The sequence below is a fragment of the Miniopterus natalensis genome, chromosome 3, assembly GCF_054644295.1.
Source record: "Miniopterus natalensis isolate mMinNat1 chromosome 3, mMinNat1.hap1, whole genome shotgun sequence".
In the NCBI taxonomy this organism is placed as follows: domain Eukaryota; kingdom Metazoa; phylum Chordata; class Mammalia; order Chiroptera; family Miniopteridae; genus Miniopterus; species Miniopterus natalensis.
This window is the reverse complement of record NC_142083.1, coordinates 37882818-37906211: the sequence shown is the minus strand read 5'-3', so window position 1 is coordinate 37906211 and position 23394 is coordinate 37882818. Positions and strand designations below refer to the sequence as shown.

The 23394-nt window shown below is 36.4% G+C and overlaps 1 protein-coding gene across 1 annotated transcript in view; it reads left to right on the top strand.

Annotated features, from left to right (window-relative positions):
- The window catches only part of ANKRD31 (ankyrin repeat domain 31), a 91029-nt gene that overhangs the window by 19751 nt on the left and 47884 nt on the right, over nucleotides 1-23394 (top strand). The window contains exons 6-11 of the mRNA XM_087815192.1: nucleotides 128-171; nucleotides 3022-3666; nucleotides 5819-6090; nucleotides 11020-11129; nucleotides 15950-16105; nucleotides 19740-19882. Coding sequence (XP_087671318.1) covers nucleotides 128-171; nucleotides 3022-3666; nucleotides 5819-6090; nucleotides 11020-11129; nucleotides 15950-16105; nucleotides 19740-19882 — 1370 coding nt within the window. The remainder of the gene's footprint in view (nucleotides 1-127; nucleotides 172-3021; nucleotides 3667-5818; nucleotides 6091-11019; nucleotides 11130-15949; nucleotides 16106-19739; nucleotides 19883-23394) is intronic.

Here is a 23394-nt window from a genome sequence, read left to right as displayed (position 1 = left end):
ACCTTTCCTCTCTCTGAAATCAATAAAGATATATTTAAAAAAAAAAAAGAAATGCCAAGTGAGAGGGTATGTATGTTTTTAGTGCTTTAATAAAACTGGAATGTAAACATATTTTGTTATCTTCTAGGGCCTAAGGCTGAAAATCCTGAAGTTTTGCCACACCCAGAAAAGGTTGGTCTATATAACTGAGATTAGCTATGCAGATCATAGGTTTAGATTTTTTTTAAATTATGCTGATTAAAGTCCCAGGCCCATTTAGACTTGTCCTCTAGGCAGGACTATGACTAAACCATTCAATAGGTGGAAATCTATTCTTATCTAACAACCCCTTCTAGGATTTATTCTTGCTTATCTCTAATGAAACAGCATTTTCTTCATCTATTTCTTATCCAGCATTATAAGTCTTTTATTCTTTATATAGAGGAGAAACATACATCTTCTTATCAGACTAATTGCTGAGGTAATGTAACAGAAATGCCTTCTGTTGGTTTGTCTGCTACGCTAGTTCCTTTAATATTTCCTTGACGATAACTGCTTTCTCATCTTGTAGTTGCTAATCAGTGACCATGTATTGAGAGCTTGTTTTGGCTTTGCTCTCTTCTTGGTGCTGTGAGGAATCAGAGGACTGTAGAACTGGTTATGCCCACAGTGGACTCACACAATCTAGGATCTCCCCAGGTCAACACTGCTATACCTGTAACCTCACTTTATCTCAGCTGTGCCTTACACATTCCTGCCTCAGTGACTTTGTTCAGGTCAGGAACCAGAAAGCAAGGGAAAGAGTGTAAAATTTGGAACCAGATAGGTGTGCGTTCCAAGGGCACGTGTGTCATTTACATGCATAAAACCACTAGTGATACCCATTTCACAGGGCTGTTGGAGGGCTAAGAGCAATGATAGTTCATGTTGCCTGGCCCCATTTGGTGCTTAATAAGTACGTCTTTCTTGTTTCAGTCCTTCACAAACCTTTGTTTTTTGGCTCAAGTCCCTTTTCCTCTGTGACTCTGTCTCATAATCTGGTAATCTTGACCAAATTGCTTCCTCTTTAGCATTCATTATTCACTGACTATATCAGTATTTCCCAATCACTTGCATCCTATAACATTAATAGATCTTTTGAGAAAAAGGATTTTGTTGAACAAAGACGTTTAGAGAACACTGTATCCTAAAGTCTCCTCAGGTTTATAATGTGCATACTATGAAAATTCTTGTGGTAAAGAAACCTGTTTAACTTTGTTTAACCAAGCATTTTTAAAGCAATTGTGAAAGCTTGCTACAGACCCTTCCCGCCACCCAAAGCTATCTTGTAACACATTAGGCTCTATGGTTTATGCCATTCATTTGAGTTCATACAGTGTCTTTGACATTATTTATACTTTATGTAATGTCTCATATATTTATGCTTTTAATCTTCAGATAGAAATTAAATTCTTTTAGGGCACTGTCCAATATACAGGATGTCCCAGAATAAAGGTATACACACTTTAACAGCTGATAGCTCAATTGATGTTTCTTTTTTTTAAAACTTAACAAACATGGCCTTTATAATTATTCAAAGTGTGTATACATTTTTTGGGGACACCCTGTATATACTTTATTACATTTATGGCCTTAAAATTAGTAGCTATAAGGACTTCAAATAGAAAGGAAACCTTGAACTGTGACTTAAAGAATGGATAGGATCTGGTTCTTGGATTCTTTCTAAATTCCTTTTGTCTTTCAGAGAAAATTATAGTTTGCAGTACTGCTAAGTACATATATCTTCTTAAGCTTTGTGTGTTATCTGTGGAAGAAGATAAATGGTGGCAGCTAGAAAAGGAACAGGGAGAATAAGATAGTTTTCAGTTTTCTTAGTCAAATTAAATGAGAATATTAGAGGGCTTACAATTTACAGTGCATTCTATCAGAGTGGTGTGTCAATGGAAGGTGGATTTGATTTTCAAGAACAGTCAAAAGTTATTGCAACCCATTTTGTTATTTAAGGTCAAACAAATCGTTTTTAATATTGAAAAGAAGTTCAGTGCCTTTAAAATATTGAGACTGGTTTTCTTGAATGGATTATAAAAATGTTGAAAGTACTTTCAAATGAGGACATCTAATAATATTTTGAGCATTAGAAATATTGTGAGAACAGGTATAACCTGTTAAGATGATGTCTTTGAAAAATATTGGTCATTTACAAATACAAGTTTTGTGGTTTTTTGTTTAAAAAAATCATAACCCAGCCCTAGCCTGTGTGGTTCAGTGGTTAGAGCATTGACCCAAAGACTGAAGGGTCTCAGGTTCGAATCCGGTCAAGGGCATATACCTTGGCTGCAGGCTTGATCCCCAGCTCTGGTCGGAGCGTGTGCGGGGGGGCAACCAATTGATGTGTCTCTCTCACATCGATGTTTCTCTCTTCCCCCCCTCCCCCTCTCTTCCCCCCCTTCGACTCTCTCTGAAAAGCAATGGAAAATATATCCTCGAGGGAGGGTTAAAAAAAAAAAAAAATCGCAACCCAGAACTATTTATGTCTAGACAGGGCTTGTAATATTTACATAGAACTGTGTCCTCATTTCTCCTATTTTCTCCTCTGACTTTATGTCTTTTGGCATTTTTACTTCACATTTACATATTCATACAGAGGTGGGAAATAAAAAGAAGGTGAAACTACACTGATTTTATTCCTGGTTAATAATTTTTATGCAATTCAATAGGTTTTTGACAAAGTTTTTGACAACCATTAACTGCAGTGAAGTTTTGAGATCTGTTAACTGTCCACATCATCTCTGCTGCTGCTTTTAGCACAGATAATTTGCTGAACAGATAATTTGCCATCTGTAATTATGGTCTAGCCAATTTTACCCTTGTATGTTTAGCCATTTGTTCAGTGTATTTTTATTTATAGAAGGGGAGGAAAATTGATAAAACTTTTTAGTGATAGCTTACCGACACGATAAACTGGAAAACTATGAAGTTTTCATTTTAAACACTTTATTTTTATATGCTGTACTGATGGAATTTCTTTTTTTGAATACACAGGAACTAAATGCAGGCAGAGACTCTCCTGAAATTAGCCTTCTCTCAGGTACTGCTATTGAAGTATCTGATATGGTTGTTGTAAAGGAGAAATTGTTAATAGAGCCACAGACAATCTCAGCAGCACCAGCATTTTCTGAGTCTGGAAAGGAAGTTGCATTGCCCATGACTTCCGAAGAAACCAAAGATGATGAAAGCTCTGTTGAAACTTTTGTGTCTGCCTTAGAAAAGTTACTAACATCACCAGAAAACACCCAGGAGGAAACATTGTTTGAAACAATGAATCATTTTGAACCTAGAGAGTTGATGAGCCCATTGAGCAACTCTTTGAATTTCATATCAATGCCTTTGACATGTCATAGAGATTTACTAGATAACACAAAGGATGGTGCATTGCCAGCTGAGTTGTTAGCAGCCCTAAACATGTTGTCAGAAGCCAAGGTGGGACCCATCTGTTACAGAAAAGAGGGAGGCAGCAGTCTCAGTGCTGAAAATGAATGTTTAGGAATAGAGCCGAGCCTGTCTCAGACTGATGAAGGTTGCACACAAATAGCAGAGGTGAATTTTGAGTCTCTTTGTGCTACTCCACCATTGGAACAAGACTCCAAGTTAGCTGAACTGCAAGACAAGCATCTTTCAATGCAGCAAGTAAGTGCAAGTGTGAGTCTGCGATTTTGCCTTTTATAGGGACCTCTAACAAGTATTCATTGCCCATATAGTTTATTTTAAATTCAAACCTTCTACACACATATCAAAACTCAGAAAAGACTTTCTAACTTTGAAGCATACAGTGATCTTTTTAGGGGTTCCTGGGGTAGAGTTCTCAAGAGGGTAAAAGTTAAAATAGGTAAACTTCTCCCCAGAAGACCTGCAAAGACATGCCCTTAGATTGCTTATATACAGGAAAGAAAGAATTCTTTATGAGCATTTCCCTATTAGCTCAAAAAGTCACTGTGTCTACGTGGGTGTAGAGCAGAGATGAGATACCTACCCTCCATTAATTTCTAGTTGCACATAAAATATATGCAATGGGCTGCTCAGAGGGAAAACTATGCCTGGCTTCAGAACTTCGCATTCTGTGTCAGAGGGTACTGCCAGGTGGCACAGTGCCTGCAGTGTCATGCCTGGAAATCTTGCATGTCCCTTTCTCATGTTGACAATTTAAAAAATCTTTATTGTTTTCCTGATAAAAATGGTAATATATCCTCATTATAAAAAATCTAAACATTACAGCAATACATAACAATATAGTCTCCCACAATTTCACTTTCCAGAGCTGATCACTTTACAGTTTGGTGTATCTCTTTCTCTAATTATTTCTATGCATATTCTATGTAATTTTATCTTATGTAAATGGGACTATAATAAATATAATGTAAACATATAACTTGTTTTTTAAATTTAATAATAATCTTGGTTATCTTTCTGTGTCAGCAAATGTAGCAAAACTTAAATATTTTTACTTGCTGCATATTATTCCACTCTACAGGGTGTGTGTGTGTATCACTAGTTATTGTTATTTGGATTGTTTTTTCTTTTATTTTGTTATTACCAAAATGCTCCTGTGAACATCACTGGGAAGATATAAATAACATGAAACTATGATCATGTAGCAACATATACACCCAGAATAATAATACATGCAATTCTGGTAAAAAATATATCTCAAAACAGATATAATAGGACTAAAAGTATTCAGAAAAAGGGAAACTAATCACAGGAATAGAATATGAAAATTAAACAATCCGAGTATTGTAATCTGAAATGAGGCAGTGTGAATAAAGTGTAGGAAACTACGATTAGTATTGATAGAGTAGACATGAACTTAGCAAGTCTTCAGGAAAAAACTTTTAAAAGTAAAGTAAAAAGAAGAAATTCTTTGAATTACTGCTTGAGTTTGCTGATTTCCTTTTGAATAGATAGAGACTCTTTGTGCAATGAGTTTTGCCCCAGTGACAGTAAATAATCATTGTTGATATTGATTATTTATTGAATATTATATTTAATAATTATAAGCAATACATATAAACTATTATCAATTAAAATTATTAACTTAATGTTAAAAAGAAACCATGATTAAAACTTATCATTCAAAAAATAAATTAGAAGATTGATCTAGAACAAATCAAAATAAATATTCTTTTACACAGCTGTAATAAAAATACAGATCTTGTTACCTTGAGAAACTTTGCAACCTGGATATATAAATAACTCAGGAAAGCTTTACATGATATTTATAAAAAATATATATCATCATAAAAGTTAAATTTATAATGAATTATTAAGGAGGCAGTTAGAACTCTTCATAATATACTGTTAACCTTTTAAAATCAGAGTAATGGAGGTTACATACTATCTTGTTTCACAGAATATTACTGCTCCTGTCAACAAAACACTAGGCTGAATAGAACACAGATCTGGCCTAGTGACATCTTTACCTTTTGTATGTGTCTTTCATCATTCTCTGCTACCCCATTTCCTGTGAAATTTAAGCAAGCAGAGTGACCTCACGTTTGCCATTGAATTTTAAGTATGAATATTGATAAAAATAAATTTTATTTTTACTTATATTCTGCTTGACTTAGGCTTTTAAATATGCGCTGTCTTTTATTATATTAATTATAGAATTTTCAATTATGTTCACATATGTCTGTAAACAGCTCGTAAAGGGCATTTCATCTCGTAAAGGGCATTTTCCTATAATCAAAGGACAAGATAAAACTTAATTTCTCTTAGTTTTAATATTTTTTTGTATTGTTGTAATTATTTGTGTATGTATTTATACAGTATTTTATTACAGACTCTAGAAGATCCAACTTCATTTGGATTGCAGACATTGGCTTATCAAAATGTAATCTCTTGTGATCCACTAAATAATAAGAGAAATTCAAATACAGTGGAAAACAACTCTGACCAGGACCCTCCATCTGTGTTAAGAAGATCACGCAGAATGAAAGTAGGCAGATATACAGAGCACACAGATGGCATGTATAAGATACCAGAAAAGATTTTATCCACAATGCTTGGCTGTGAGAATCAAACAAATAATAACTGTTCAACTGAGACTTTCAGGTATGCTATGAAATTATATTTTTTTACCCAGGTATGCTACAGGCCTTATAGATAATTCTATGCTTGGGATATTAGAGTCAGTGTATAGTTACCCTAAGTAAAGAAATTTACTTTTTAAAAAAATATATCTTTATTGGTTTTAGAGAGAGGAAGGGAGAGGGAGAGAGAGAGATAGAAACATCAATGATGAGAGAGTCATTGATTGACTGCCTCCTGCACGCCCCCAACTAGGGATCGAGCCTGCAACCCGGGCATGTGCCCTGACCAGGAATTGAACCACAATCTCCTGGATCATAGTCGACGCTCAACCTCTGAGCCATGCCAGCCGAGCAAAATTTACCTTTTAGTGTTAAATTTTTATCTTGCAGTTGCTTTTTTTAAAGCTAGAAAACTCTCTTACTCCTTTATTTTTAAGACAAAGTAATGGAGACTTGTATTTCTGTCTTGTGGTAATTTTCTTTCTTTTTTTTTAGTAAGTTTTAGATAGCATCCATCACCATACATAGTTACAACTTTTTTACTTGTGATGAAAACTTAAGATTTACTCTCTTAGCAGCTTTCAAATATACAATACAGTATTGTTAACTGTAGTCACCATGCTGTACATTATATCCCCAGGACTTATATATTTAAAAATTTAAAATTTATGAAGGTAACAGTTAATAAAATTATATAGGCTTCAAGTGTACAATTCTGTAATATATCATCTGTGTATTGCGTTGTGTGTTTACCACCCAAAGTCAAATCTCCTGTCACCATGTATTTGACCCCATTTACCTTTTACTACCCCCCATTCCCCTTCCCTCTGATAACCACCATACTGTTGTCTGTGCCTGTAAGTTTTTGTTTGTTGGTTTTTCTTGTTTGTTCATTTGTTGCTTTCAGTTTTATGTTCCACATATGGGTGAAATCATATGGTTCTTACCTTTTTCTGTCCGACTTATTTTGCTTAGCATGATATTCTCAAGGTCCATCCATGTTGCCCCAAATGGCAGTATTTCATCTTTTCTTCTGGCTGAGTAGTATTCCATTGTATGTATGTACCACATCTTCTTTATCCAGTCATTTATTGAAGGACACTTTGGTTGTTTCCATGTCTTGGCCACTATGAATAATACTGCAATGAGCATAGGGGACCATGCATTTTTGTGAATAAATCTTTTCATATTTTTCAGGTAGATACCCAGAAGAGGGGTTGCTGGGTCATATGTTAACTCTATTCTTAATTTTTTGAGGAACCTCCATACTGTTTTGCATAGCGGCTGTACTAGTTTACATCCCCACCAGCAGTGAATGAGGGTTCCTTTATCGCCACACCTTCTCTAACACGTGTTATTACTTGTTTCATTGATAACAGCTATTCTAACAGGTGTGAGGTGGTATCTCATTTTGCTTTGGATTTGCATTTCCCTTATAGTTGGTATAGTTGAGCATCTTTTCATATATTTGTTGGCCATTTGTATGTCTTCTTGGGAGAAGTGTCTGATCAGGTCCTCTGCCCATTTCTTTTTTTCTTTTTTCTTTTTTAAATTGATTTCAGAGGGAGTAAGGGAGAGGGGAAGAAAGATAGAAACATCAGTTGAGTCATTAAGCAGAGAGTCATTGATTGGCTGCCTCCTGCATGCCTCCTACTTGGGATTGAGCCCACAACCCAGGCATGTGCCCTGATCAGGAATTGAACCATGATCTCCTGGTTCGTGGGTTCACACTCAACCACTGAGACACACTGGCTGGGCCCATTTCTTAATTGGATTGTTTTTTGTCGTTGAGTTGTATGAGTTTGTTATATATTTTGAATATTAAATGCTATCGGAAGTGTTGTTTGCAAATACCTTTTTCCACTTGGTTGGTTGCCTTTTTGTTTTGTTGGCAGTTTCTTTTGCTGTGCAGAAGCTTTTTAGTGTTACATAGTCCCATTCATTTATTTTTGCTTTACTTCCCTTGTCTTTGTGGTTAAATTCATAAAATCCTCTCAAAGACCAAGTTTGTAAGTTTAGTACATACGTTTTCTTCTATGTAATTTATTGTTTCAGATCTTATATTTATGTCTCTGGTCCATTCTGAGTTAATTTTTGTATATGGTGACAAAGAAACAATAAACAAATATAGTAAAGTTGCAGGATACAAAACTGATGTACAGAAATCTATTACATTCCTATATACTAACAATGAAATCTCAGAAAAAGAAATGAAAAAAACAGTTCCTTTTGCAATTGCAACAAAAATAATAAAATACGTAAGAATAAACTTAACAAAGGATGTGAAGGACCTATACACTGAAAACTACAAAACATTATTAAATGAATTTAAAGAAGCCTCAAAGAAATGGACAGATATTCTGTGTTCATGGGTTGGAAGAATCAACATAGTTAAAATGGCCATATTACCAATTAAATACAATCCCCATCAGAAGCAATATACTGATTAAATACAATCTCCATCAAAATCCCAGTGGCATTTTTAAAAGAAATAGAACAACCCCCCCCCCCCCAATCATATTTGTATGGAACCACAAAAGACCCTAAATAGCCAAAGCAATTCTGAGAAAAAAGAACAAAGCCAGAGGTATCACACTCCCTGACTTCAAATTATACTACAAAGAGGCATTAATCAAAACACCATGGTATTGGCAGAAAAACACACACAGACCAATGGAACAGAATTGAGAGCCCAGAAATAAACCCACTATATGAACAAATAATTTTTTACAAAGAAGGCAAAAATATGCAATGGAGAAAATAAAGCCTTTCAATAAATGGTGCTGGGAAAATTGGAAAGCCACATGCAAAAGAATGAAACTACATCGCTGTTTGTCACCTTATACAGGATTTATTTCTCTTATCACTGGGAGTTTGTACCTTGTGACCACCTTCAACCATTTCATGCACCCCTCTGGCAACCACCAGTCTGTTCTCTGTGTCTATGAGTTTGAGTTTTTTTTAGATTTCACAAATAAGGAGATCATACCTTATTTGTCTTTCTCTGTCTGACTTATTTCACTTAGCATAATGTCCACAAGGCCCATCCATGTTGTCAAAAATGGCAGAATTTTTTTCCTTTCTATGGCTGAATAATATATATATATATACCCCATTTTCTTTACCCATTCATACATCAATATAGATTGTTTTCATATCTTGGCTGTTGTAAATAATGCTACAGTGAACATGGAGATGTGGCTGTCTTTTGAAGATAGTGTATTTGTTTCCTTTGGATAAATACCCAGAGGTGGAATTGCTGGATCATATGAGAGTTTCATTTTTAATTTTTTTGAGGAACCTCCATACTGTTTTCCATTGGCTGTTTTCCAATTTATATTCCCAACAACAGTGCACAAGGGTACCCTTTTCCATATGCTCACCACCTTGCTGTTTCTTAATATGTTTTTTATTGATTTCAGAGAAAGGAAGGGCTAGAGAGATAAATACATCAATAATGAGAGGATCATTGATAGCTGCCTCCTGCATGCCCCCTGCTGGGGATTGAGCCTGAAACCCAGGCATGTGCCCTGACTGGGAATCAAACCTTGACATCGTGGTTCATAGGGTGATGCTCAATCGCTGAACCATGCTGGCCGGGCTATTTTCTGTCTTTTGATAATAGTTATTCCAACAGGCGTAAGGTGTTACTTCACTGTGGTTTTGATTTGCATTTCCTTGATGGTTAGTGATGTTGAGCACCTTTTCATGTACCTCATGTACATCCATTGGCCATTGGATGTCTTTTTTTGGAAAAATATCTTTTTAGTTCCTCTCCCATTTTTAATCATATTTTTATTTGCTGTTGTGTTATATGAGTTCTTTATATATTTTGGATTTTGACCACTTATCAGATATATAATTTGCAGATATTTTCTTCCATTCAGAAGGTTGCCTTTTCATTTTGCTGATGGTTTCCTTTGCTCTGCAGAAGGTTTTTAGTTTGATGTAGTTCCACTTGTTTTTGTTGCCTTTACTTTTGGTGTCAAATCCAAAAAATCATTGCTAAGACCAGTGTGAAAGTGTTTACCCCTATGTTTTTTTCCTATGAGTTTTACGGTTTTAGGTCTTACTCTCAAACCTTTCATACATTTTAATTTTTGTGTATGGTGCAGGATTATGATCCAGTTTTATTCTTTTGCATCTGGATGTCCAGTTTTCCTAATACTATCTATTGAAGAGACCATCCTTTCTCCATTGTATATTCTTGGCTCCTTTGTCATAAATTAATTGACTATATATCCATAGGTTTATTTCTGGGCTCTCTATTCAGTTCCTCTGATCTCTGTATCTGTTTTTATGCCAGTATTTTGCAGTTTTTGATCAGTGCCATATACAACATGGCAAGTCCTTTTTTTTACAAAGAGCCTGCCTTGCCTGGCCAGGCATGGCTCAGTGGTTGAGCATCGATCTAGGGTCTAGGAGATCGTGGTTTGATTCCCAGCCAGGGCACATGCCCGGGTTGCGGGCTTGATCCCCAGCCGAGGGCTTGTAGGGGGCAGCCTATCAGTGACTCTCATCATTGATGTTTCTCCCTCTCTCTCTCTCTCCCTCTCCTTTCCTCTCTCTGAAATCAATAAAGATATATTAAAAAAAAAAAAAAAGGGTCTGCCTCTTTTTTCCTAGAAGGTGAACAGAGTGATAGTCATATGTCAACATGGAGAGTGAGGGGACAAGAGACTCAGGATACACTTGTAGGTGACTTCGCTAAAGGAGAAAAACACACAGGTGGCACAAAGAAAAGGCTAGAAACCACCGTGACTAGCATACCTGTCACAGAGTTATCCAGTTTGCTCAGGAGCCATCTCCATATTTAAAACTGCTGTGCTACTTGAACCAGCTCAGTAAAATATCTTGTGAGTTTTAAAAATTTGGTCAAAATTTGGTATGGCTCTCTGTGAATGGTTGTAGAGAACATGAGAGTAATTTTAAAACACATTTATTTTTCAAGAATGCAGGGCCCTGCTTTAATGACTGAAGGTAAAAGGAAGAACATGCATTCATCTGGACTCAAGAGTAGAAAACAGATCTGGGAAAATGGAAAAATCACAAGACAGAATGGTGAGGTATATTTTATTTCTTTAATTAAGTAACTTACAGAAACATAGAATTCTGGTACTAAAAAGGGTATGGAGATTATCTATCTCAACTTTCTCATTTTACTGATGAGGAAATTCAAGGAGGTTAAGGATCTTCCCCAGCATTGCACAGCTCATTAGTAGCATAACTAGGACTTGATACTGAACTTTTGGTTCATAGGCTGGTATTTTTTCTATACTTGTACTTTTGAGAAAATAGTTACAGAACCCTTTTAAAATTTAGATGTCTGACCTATTTGTAATGTGACCAACCTAGCATAAAGCTTTGAGAAATCATACCAAAAGGAATAAATGGAGGAAAGGAGAAGACAAAACTTACTATTCTTCATCTTAGATGTTATTTCTGTATTCCTATAAAACCTCAAAAAATGAACTAAAAAACTATAAAAAAGAGCCCTGGCCAGGTGGCTTAGTTGGTTGGAGCATCATCCTGTACACCAAAAGGTTTCGGGTTCAATTCCTGGTCAGGACACATACCTACATTGCGGGTTCCACCCCCAGTCAGGACTCATACTGGAAGCAGCCAGTCGATGTTTCTCTCTCCCTCTCTCTCTCCTTTTCCCTTTCTCCCTCTCCCCCTTTCTAAAAATCAATAAAAACTTACCCTTGGGTGAGGATTAAAAACATATATATATCAGAAAGAAACAAGAATCTACAAAGATGATTGAAAAACAATGGATAGTGGAGTAGGTAAAATTGAAATATGAACTGTAGATTAAATAATAATATTTTATCAGTGTTAAATTTCCCTGAATTTAATAATAATTTGATTATGTAAAAGAATGTCCTTGTTTTTGGAAAAGATACACTTCAGTATTAATGAGTAATGGGACATAGTGTATGCAAGCTATTTATGTATATACGTGTCTGTGTGCATGTGTATGTATATAATTAGATGGCGATAGAATGATTTAAAAGTGGTGGCAAAATATTAACAATAGGTGAATCCTTTGTTCTATTTTTATAGCTTTTTGTAAGCCTGTAATTATTTCCAAATAAAAAGGTTTTAAAAATTTAGTAAACCAAAAGAAGACAGAGTACATACCTTTCATATATAAAATATTACCCAGTTAGAAAATAGAACATCCTATTCATAATAGTTACAAAGAGGGAAAAATACTTATATACATAATAATAAATGTGCCATACCTGTAAAAGAGGGTTTAAAAATTATGCTGAAGGACATAAAAAAATGGAATAAGTGGAAAGAAAACCTTATCCTTGACAGTATAGATTCAATGTTGTAAGAAACTTACCACTCCCTAAATTATTCTGTAAACGTGTGAAAGCCCAATCAAAAACAGATTTTTATTTGTTAATTATTTTGCTTTATAGGGTTGGAAGTTAGCTATGAGAATGTTATATGATACTAAATTTCAGCTGGAAAAGTAAATATGAAAAACTAACCAAGAAAATTCGGAAAAATAAAAGCAAAGGAAGAGTGGGGCAGGAACCAGCCCTACATTATATGAAAGCAATTAGAAAGTCAGAAATTAAAATAATTTGGTACTGGCACAGGAGTAGACAGACAAATCAATGAAACAGAATAAAAAGTTTAGATATAGGATCCTAGCTGGTTTGGCTCAGTGGTTAGAGTGTTGGCCCTCAGCCTGAAGGGTCTCGGGTTCTATTCTGCCAAGAGCCTATACTTCGGTTGCAGGCTCAATCCCCATCAAGGCGGGGAGGCAACCAATCGATGTGTCTCTCTCACATCAGTGTTGTTGTTTTTCTCTTTCTCTCTCTCTTCCACTGTCTGAAAAGCAATGGACAAAATATCCTCAGGTGAAGATTTAAAAAAAAAAAAAAAAGTTTAGGTGTAGAAGCCAGATACAGTGGGAGTATGGGCACAGGTATGTGACTAAGACGGCATCTCAAATTGGTGGCAAAAAGAAGGACTAAGCAATAAATAGTGAAAAACACAAACAAAACTGGATCCCTGTAACATTTCTTACGCTTAAATTTAGTTCCATTTTGGCAAGATTTAAAAGAAAAGAAAAAGTTCTTGAACAAAACATAAGTTAATCTTTTTGTATTCTTAGAGTAGAAAAAGGCTTTTTAAAAAATGATTCAAGCTCAGAAGCCAGGAGGGAAAAGACTGATAAAATTTATTACATATATTTTAAAAAATTGTTATGGAAAAATAACCTAAAGAAAACCAAACATCAAACACAGAAGTATTAGTAATACATGATGAGGGCTTAATTTCATTAGCATGCAAAGAGCTCTTACAAAATAGTAAGCTTAGATAAAGGATGAAAAAAGGGTAAAGGCCAGTTCACAGGAAAAAAAATACAGAAAAAGATTAACATCTCACTCATGATTAAAGAAATGCCAATTAAGGAGTATAATTTTCACCTAAGAGAATGCCAAATACTTAAACATTTGAGAATTCCCAGTGGTGAGAATGTGGAAAAAGTTAACATTCTCATATGTTATCAGGAATGGTTTAAGTTTGTTCAGTCTTTTTATAGGGCTGTTTATTTACATTCATCACAATTTTAAGTCACAATTCTTTTGAATCAGCAATTCTACTTAAAGTGATTTATTCCATAACTACACTTGCTTAGCTATGTAAAGATACTTTTATAACGATGTTCATCACAACCTTGTTTTCATAAAGTAACTAGAAACAATCTAAACAAAATGAAGTTAATAAATTATAATATAACCAATGAAATAATATTCAGACATTTAAGAAATCAGAAGAATATATATGTGATATATATGTGCTGATAAGAAAAAAAGGCATGTCATGTATAGAAGATTAAAGATAGGATGACATCAAATTTCTTGTTGGAAACAATGGAAGCCCGAGGACAGTGGAGTAGCAACTTTAAAGTTCTAAAAGATATTTTATTCTTAAAATTCTGTAACTATAACCTAGAATCCTATACCCAGAAAAACATTTTTCAAAAATGAGGGTGAAATAAAGTTTCAGACACACAAAAGCTGGAAGAACTTATCATCAGCTCACCCATACTCTGGGAAATATTAAAGGATATTCTTCAGGCAGAAGAAAAATGATATTTGATAGAAATCTGAATCTAGACAAAGGAATGAGGATCATCAAAAATGGTAACTATATGGATAAAAATACACAATTTTTTCTTATTAATCAATTTTAAAGGAAACAAAAATAGCAGAAAGTAAAACTTGTGACAGTAACATAAAGAGGAGAGAAATGGACAGTCTGACAATCTCTGCCTTTTAATTGGGAGTGTCTTGACCATTTACATTTTATGTGACTGTTGCTCCTGGCCGCATCAGTCCAGTCTCTGCGTCTAGGGTCACATTGCATTCTCCCCCTGCCCTTTTTAAAATTTATTTATTAATCTTTACCTGAGGATCTTTTTTCCATTGATTTTTTTAGAGAGAGTGGAAGGAAGAGAAACAGGGAGAGAAACATTGGTGTGAGAGAGACGCATTGATTGGTTGCCTCCCGCACGCCCCCAACTGGGGCCGGGGATCAAGCCTGCAACCGAGGTACATGCCCTCGACTGGGAATCGAACCCGAGACCCTTCAGTCTGAGGGCCAGTGCCCTAACCACTGAGCAAAACCAGCTAGGGCGTCTTCTCTCTTTTTGATCTTCTCACTTCCCTCTTCCCTTCCAAGATCCAAAACTTAACCATATCTGCAAAGTCCTTTTTGCTATATAAGGTAGCATTCTCAGGTTCTGGGGATTAAGATGTGAGCATCTTTGGAGGACCATTATTTAGCCTACCACATCAATCAAAAGAAATTTGTTTACAATGGGAGTGAATGTCTTCCACAACTTAGTTTTCATTGAAAATTTTATATTCTTAATTTATTTTAAATAAATTACATAATTATAATAGCAAGTACTACTGGCAAAGACAGATATGGGAGTTAAGACTGCTGACTTTTGGTAATGCTTTGTAGTCTGGGGTGGAGGAAGGTAGGTTCAAATGTTCAGCAGTTGGTTCGTTTTACAATGGAACAGAATAGAAGTAATCAAAAGGCAAATTGTGGTCTACTAAGAAATCTGCTGCAGTACTCAATTACCTTTGTGAGGTTTTAGGTTGGGCAGGTTAGCTAAATCAAAATTGGAAAAGCTATCATCAAAACTATTCTGAAATTCAGGGAAACTGAATGAATATTAGCCACAAAAATTGCCAGAATTTGGAGTATCTAAATGAGTTTCAATATTTTTAGGAGGCATAGTGGAGAAATGATACCTGGTATGCATAACCTAGTAAACAATTTTAATTTTATATTTCCTGGCTTAGGAAATCAAAACTATTGTACAGATCAAGACCACAGTTCTTTAATTTAATGACAGTTATTTTTAGCAAAGAAAGAAAATTTAGCATTCTCTTTTCTGGTCTCATTGAGGTTAACTTTTGTGCTTTCCTTATATATATCTTAGGTTTTCTTTTCATGGTTTTATAAGACATTTTGGTATTATATAACATTTTGTTGGGTTTAATAACATTTAATTATAGATTTAAATAATATTTTTCACCAGAGCTTTTAAGAAAATAATCTGTTAATCTCATATATGCACCTTTCATGGTTCTCAATCAACATAAACTGCTCAGATTTATAACTTCTACAGATATTTTCAAACTAATAACATTTGTCTCTTTCCCCTTATTGCATGTAGATGTTATAGTTTGGTTAATGGAGGAAATACTCTTTCATGATATAGTGCACCTTTATGCCAGAATGTTGCCTGGATTCGCCCTGTTACTTGTATTCCTCCTGATTTTCAAATAAGGATTATTATTTTTTGTATTCTTTTGTTCCTTCCCTGTTTTCAGAAAAAAGGAAGTTGAATAAAATATCTCTTTCTCTCATTAACCGGAGAAACGTTTTTGGAGAGAACTTACTGTACAAGGCTGCTCTGCTCAACGATACTCATCTTGTTCATCACTGTATTGAAAAAGGAGGAAATGTTAATCAACCAAGTTATGCTGGTAAGTTGGGGTTACTACCCACAGTTAATTTGAAAGTGGTTTGTAGTGTTCGATGAGTCACTCCTATAAAAGTTTGGCAAAGTGAGCCTAAGGCGAATCTCACACAGAAAGCTTCTAGGTAATTTTCCTGCACAGGTAGCTCTTCACAGTCATCTCCCAGGGAAGTGGAGGGAGCAAGAGAAGAGCATCATATTTCACCTTCAGTGATTATGGCTGCCCGGGGCCCACCAGGTGGGCTGTGTGCAGTGGCATTACATGGGAGGATGGGGTTCCTGAGGCTGGCTTGCTGCTTTTGCCTGGGCAGCCTTACTATGCACCTCAACTTTGAGTGGGAAAGAAATGTGGTGAAAAGCTGAAAGAAGCTAATAGTACACTGAGCTTGGAGGGAAGCTGATAGAATGGTCTATGTACAGCAGTAGCAATGGACAGGGAAATGGAAAGAAGAGAGTATGAGTAGGGTTGGGCAGGGAGCTCAGAAAGCATAGTCTTTCTGCAAGGCTATGTGTCTGGTACAGTCTTCTTGGTGGGGAGAATCTGACATGTTCTCCCGGAGAGGAATGATTCCTTAATGCAGCGGTGGGGAATGTCTGGTCTGCGGGCCATATACAGCATGTGAAATCATTTGGTTTGGCCCTGCCATACATAATTATCAGCTTAAAAATTAGCCTGCTATATCTGGTCAAACATTTAATTGAATTTATTGAATTTCAAGTCCTGCCTGTGGTTGCCTTGGCAGGGTCAGACCAAATGATTTCACGGGCAGAAAACAAACCCCTGCCTTAAAGGCACTTAAGTACTTAAGGCACTGAGCTGCACTGGGCTAGCCTGGATAGGGATTTTCTGTGTCCATACCTTTACTGTTGTGTCGAGACTTTCTCAGTTTATGAAACAGTGCAAAAAGTCTTATGGTGTGCAGAGATCAGTGGCACAATCCATGGACAAGCAGGTGATTACAAGTGCACCTTCAGTACTTAACTTTAGCAAGATCTGGGTTTCTTCTATAATCAGGGTTTAAACAGGCTGTAATCCTAAACCTAATACCCACGTCAACCACCATCTTCCTGTAGCCCTCCATCTTACGTCCTTATCTGCTGGATAAAGCACTTGCTCCCTTGCTTTTGACAAATATGTTATTGTCTGTCTGCTCCTTACATTCAGGAGTAGCTCTACGTGCAGCTGACTGGGCTTGTGGACTTGCCAAGCATCTCTTAACCTGTGTTTTTTCATTAGCCCCCTTTTTCCTCTGCCATCATTAGCATCCTTGGTGGCTGTCCCCTGCTTGTCTTGAGCCAGTTAATGAAACTTCCCTCACTGCACGAGCACTTCTGTGACCTTCGTGAGGTCTTCATCCTCACCTCTTCCAGCTCCTGCTTCCTACTTCCCTCTCACTTTGCGTGTTAGCTCTGACCCTTATATCCTGGCTGCTGCATCCCACAGGTTGCAGAGGGCAGTGTTTTCAGAGCTGTCTACAAACCATTTTCATGGTCACCTGCAACGTTTTGTTTAAAATGCAACCTTTACTTCAGCTCCCAGCACACTCACTCGCTCACACACACACACACTCACAGATACACTCACACTCACACACTCACGCTCACACACACGCTCACACACACACACTCTCTCTCACAGTCACACACTCACACACAATCTATAGGTTAACACCTGGAAACCTGCAGGTGTAACAAGTTCCCCAGGTGGTTTCTATCCTCATTAAAGCTCAAGAACTACTGGCAAGAGGTGTATGACTCCATGTGACATATCAGTTCAGGTTTATGAGCTTTTTCAGGGGTCCTATGTGCCAGATGCTGTGAAACAAAAAGATAAATAATATCTGCTGGAAAACCTTAAATATATTTATTTTGTGATACAATCCAAAAAAGATTTAAGTGCCTTTTGAGAAATTACAAAATGTTACAGCAACAAACCAATGGTCTTTTCATAGGTAACATTTGCATTTTATAGGTCCTCATATGCATTTTTAATGTCTTTGATTTAAAAAATCAATTGAAATAATTCTTTTTTTATTATATTCATATTTTGTATACCCCAGTGACCAGATATTACCTAACTTAATATGTAATCATCCCAAAAAATCCTGCATCCATCCAGCCCCACACCTAGTTATTATAATACTATTGACTATATCCCTATATTGTACTTTACATCCCCATGACTATTCTGTAACAATCAATTTGTACTTCTTTTTTTTGGTACCTCTTTTCAATTTGTACCTTCGCCTTTTTTGCCCACCCTCCCCAAGCCACTCCCATCTGGCACCCAACAAAAAGTTTTCTGTATCTATGAGTCTGTTTCTGTTCTGCTTGTTTGTTTTGTTTGTAGATTCAATTGTTAATAGGTATGTATTTATTGCTATTTTATTGTTCATATTTTATATTTTCTTTTTCTTCTTAAAGAAGACCCTTTAACATTTCATGTGATACTGGTCTGGTGGTGATGAGCTCTAGTTTTTTTCTTGTCTGGGAAGCTCTTTATCTGACCTTTGATTCTAAATGACAGCAATCCTGGTTGTAGGTCCTTGCTCTTCATCACTTTGACTATTTTTTTTTTTTTTTAAATATATCCTTATTGATTTCAGAGAGAGGAAAGGAGAGGGAGAGAGAGAGAGAAACATCAACGATGAGAGAGTCATTGATTGGCTGCCTTATGCACGCCCCCAACTGGGGATCTAGCCCACAACCTGGGCATGTGCCCTGACCTGGAATCGAACCCTGATCGCTTGGATCCTAGGTTGACGCTCAACCGCTGACCCACGCTGGGAAGGGATCTTCTTTTTTTTTTTAACCCTCACCCAAGGATATTTTTTCCATTGCTTTTTCAGAGAGAGGGGAAGGGATGGGGAGAGACAGAGAGAAACGTCCATATGAGAGAGACGCATCTATTGGTTGCCTCCCGAATGTGCCCTGATCAGGGCAGGGGATTAAGCCTGCAACTGAGGTACATGCCCTGGGCTGGAATCTAACCTAGGACCCTTTAGCCCTTGGACCAACGCTCTAACCACTGAGCAAAACCAGCGAGGGCTGATTTATTGGAATTTAATAAATTCTATAACCTATACCATTGACTCTGGCTAACAGAGAAAAAGAATATTTATCTGGATGAATGGTTTTCTTGGAGCAGTTTGTAGATTGTTAGTTGAACTACCGTAAGTAGCTTTTTGCAAATAAGGATTAAAGAAATGTATGCTTTTGAACTGGTTCTGTGTGGTCCTGCCAGTTGGTGTACTTTAATGGAAGTACCTTGAGCTAGGAATAAAGCTTTTCCCCCCTCTTCTCTACAGAAAAGTAGCCTGCAACCAGCATTTTTTATGAGCTAATAATGACCCACCCTTACAGCTTTTTTATTTGAAGAAGGCAGGAATAGTTTTAAATATTTTACTTCTTTTTATATTTTTCTGCAACAGAGTTGGGGGTAGAAATTTGATTTGTCCCTCAGATTTATTGAATTCACCAAATAATACAGATTGTTTTCATGCTGAGATTTTCTTGTATTATATGATAAAAATATTTTTTAAAGAAACAGTTTAGAATTTGAGTTTTTATTTTAAGGCTAAGCACAAAACATTATTAAGATGTCAAATATAAACAAATACCATTTCATTATTGTATACTAGGTTGGACAGCACTTCATGAAGCTAGTGTAAGGGGATTTTATGAGACAGCAACTGAACTAGTAAAAGGTGGAGCAGATGTAAATATCAAAGGAATGTACCAGATCACCCCCCTACATGATGCTGTGATGAATGGACATTACAAGGTACTGTGATGCTTTTGTTTGTGGAGCAAATACTACATTCTGCAAGTATTTAAAATCTCTGCCATCAAGCAATAGGAAAATAGGCAGGAAATGTTTTAGTTCATTCTGCTAATCAATATTCAGAATTTATACTAAAATTTTACTGTGTGATGTATTTGTTGTGCCTAATATGGTAGGTGGCATTTTACATATAACTCTTAATAACTCTAGGACATTTTATGTTTATATATGGTATTTTTTAAAACTTGTACTTCTTTTAGACTCTTTTTGTATTGTGCTTTATATTTATAGGCTTTAAGAGAATGTTTCCTCCTATAAAGTGTTACACAACGATGTCCAGTCCTGATAGGAGGCATACAGTTTTACAGAGTCTAGTGTCAGAGTCAGCATACGACATGAAGGTCTCCCAGGTTTAATGATCAGGCAGTACACACCAGCACAGATGTACCTTGGTTAAATACCAAAATACTGTAATTCCATATGAGTTGATTAATAGTAACTATAATAATGGATAATATTAATTGAGATTATGAATTCCAGCACACATAGTTTATCTCAGAAATCACATATGCTATAAGCTTTCTAGGCCTTTTTTGGTTGAGGTACTGCATTATAGGGCTGAGGCACTTGCTAAAAATATCTTGTTATTTATTTCAGTATTGGAAGTTCCCCCTAGGTTCAAAACTCCTGGAACAGGGAAGAGGGCTAATCAGCTGGGCTTAGGAAGATCTGTTCTGTATACTTTGAGAAGAAATGCCTACCACAGAGTTGTGGAAGGCTGCTAGGAGCTATGGGCATAGACAGATAGGCATATTCCTTCCTAGTGTGAAATAGTACTTTAGGAGAGTTTAGGTGGTTTTGCGTTTTTGGGGAAGTGATCATTTCTGCACATTGTGTAGAGGGCTGGGAGGAGGGAATTCTGCTTGGGACCTAATTTAATGGCCAGAGAATGCAGGTTTAGATGGGATGGTGTGCACCTTCTCCCTGTCCTTTACTGCCTCTTCACAGTTGGCCTCAGCAGTGAGAACTCAATGCCAATACCTCTTTCCTTTCCTCTTGCCATAGCTGACCTTTTCTGGTTGGGAATCTTTTCTCCCTTTGGGCGACGTGAGCACTTTACTTTTCCTCCTTTTCTTCTCACTTCTCCCTTTGCTTTACCTGGTGCTGAGTCTTCAGCTAATTTCCACCTAACCTTCTAGAGCTGGCTGTCTCCCTCTAGCCTTTGCTGATAGATATGTAACTGCTCTTGTTCCCCCAGTGAAGGAGAAGGGACCAAAGACACAGGCCTCGCTACTTACCACCTGCCCTTTTGCCTTATCCTGTGTTCGTACGACTCATGTTCCTGGCACTATGGCATATCCTGGTTGATGGCCGGATAAGAGAATGACATGGAGTAGAAGTGTAGAGAATGGTCATGAGAATTAAAGGCTAAAATCAAGTGTGTGTGTCGGGGGTGAAGTCATAATCGGCCTTCTTTTTACCCCCCCCTTCAGTTTATCTGGGATAAGCCAAGTTACTTCACGCAATCCAAGAGAGAGTTCCAGGTTAGTTCTGGACTGACTTAAGAACCAAAGCCTTGAGAATCAAAGTGGGACAGGACACTGTGTTGGAGGGTAGAGGAGGAATGGTGGGAGCATCTGATGAGGATCTAGGCTTACCTCAGGGACTCTTGTAGGTGAGGCAAAGATGATCAGAAAAATGGCCTCGGCCCTGGGTATTGGATTGCTCCTATATCTTAGATGGGATAGGACTAAAAATGCAAGATAGGGAAGCCCTTGGGAACCTGATTCTGGACCTGGAACCTGGGGAGTATGAGCTTCTTAAACATTCTAGAGTTGAAAGAACTTAAATATATTGCCCTATAGGCATTGATTATATATTGGAAAGATACTGAAAGATAGGAGATATTAAAAGATAATAATGATATTTTTTAAAAGTAAAAAAGCCATTAAAAACACATATTGTATGATTTTATTTATTTTAAATATCTATAATAGATCAACTATATAGAGACAGAAAGAGGATTAGGAATGGGACGCAGGGGATGGGGAAAAGTGAGTGATAGATCATAGTTAAAGGGTTCTTTTAAGGGGAATGAAAATGTTCCAAAATAAGGTTATGGTTATGTTTACACAACCCTCTTAACATACTAAAAAACATTGTATTCTTTACATGAACTGAGCAGCATGTGAATGCTATTTCAATAAAACTTAAAAGTACATTTTTTTAAATGTGGAAAAGGTAGAATTTGAGAATTACAGATGATTAGCTTAGTGTGGTTCCTTAGAAAAATCTGGAACAAATTATTTTATACATGATAGGAGACATTTAGACAAGAATGTTGTGGTCTTTGAAAATCTATAGGCATCACTAAGAACAAGCTATATCAGACAAACCTTGATTCATTTTTTATTAGGCTTACTTTGTTAGGTAAAGGAAATGGCATAGCAAGTTGATGTAAGCTGTCACGATTTTAACAAAGCTTTTATTTCATGAAGTGTCCTGAGGATATGAGTGTATGGGATTGGTTGACAATGGTATTGGGATTCACATATATTGAAAAAATATTCCTTAGACATGGTGATTGTTCATTCCATGTGTATCTGGAGTGAGCTTTCTTAGGAAGTTTGATGATATGTTCTGTTACACTATAGAGAGTCAAACCACCTCTTCCAGGCCATGGGGCAGATACCCAATCACTGTAAATCATACAAAGACATTAGTAACTCCCTGGTAAAACTAATAGTTTCCTCTATTAATCATTTTAAAAAATCAAGCATGCACTACAGCTCGGCATTTGAAATACTTCTGTCTATTATTATAAAAATGCTCAGGTTGAGAAATACGTTTGAACATTTGAAAAGAAACAAAACTTGAAATGTGGTTTTATGTTAAATCATTTAGAAGACCTCAGTTACCAAACAACTAAAAATATACAACAGCACATAAATAGAAATGTATTAAAACCATTGTCTACTATAAGCCTGACCTTGATGCACATTAATCCAGGGTGGGTTTTTTTGGTCTTTTTTTTTTTAAGATGGAACAGTATTTGCAAATTTGCAAGATGATTAGGCAGAATAAGGGTATGTTATGCGACCATTTAATAAAGTTCTGTTGTATATAAAACACAAAACATGTCTCCCAACAATACAAAAATTAAATATTAAGGCATCTTTTACTCCCATCTTGGTATATGCAGTGAAGAGAAATGTTTTAAATGGGAACCAGCACTTCTACTCAGATACTTTCTAATGTATTTGGCTGATTTGTTTTTATACTCTCCTGTTCCACATGCCACGGAAAGCTTTTGTGATCAAACATCGTGACCTGAACCAAGAGGAAAGTATAAACTAATATTCATTTATTAAAGAGAAGCAGTTCACCCTTGGATAAGTGAGAAGAAACTACAGAGAATATTATGTGTAGCCCTGGCTGGTCTGCTCAGTGGTTAGAGCATCGGCTCATGGACTGAGGGTCTCGGGTTTGAGTCCAGTCAAGGGCATGTACCC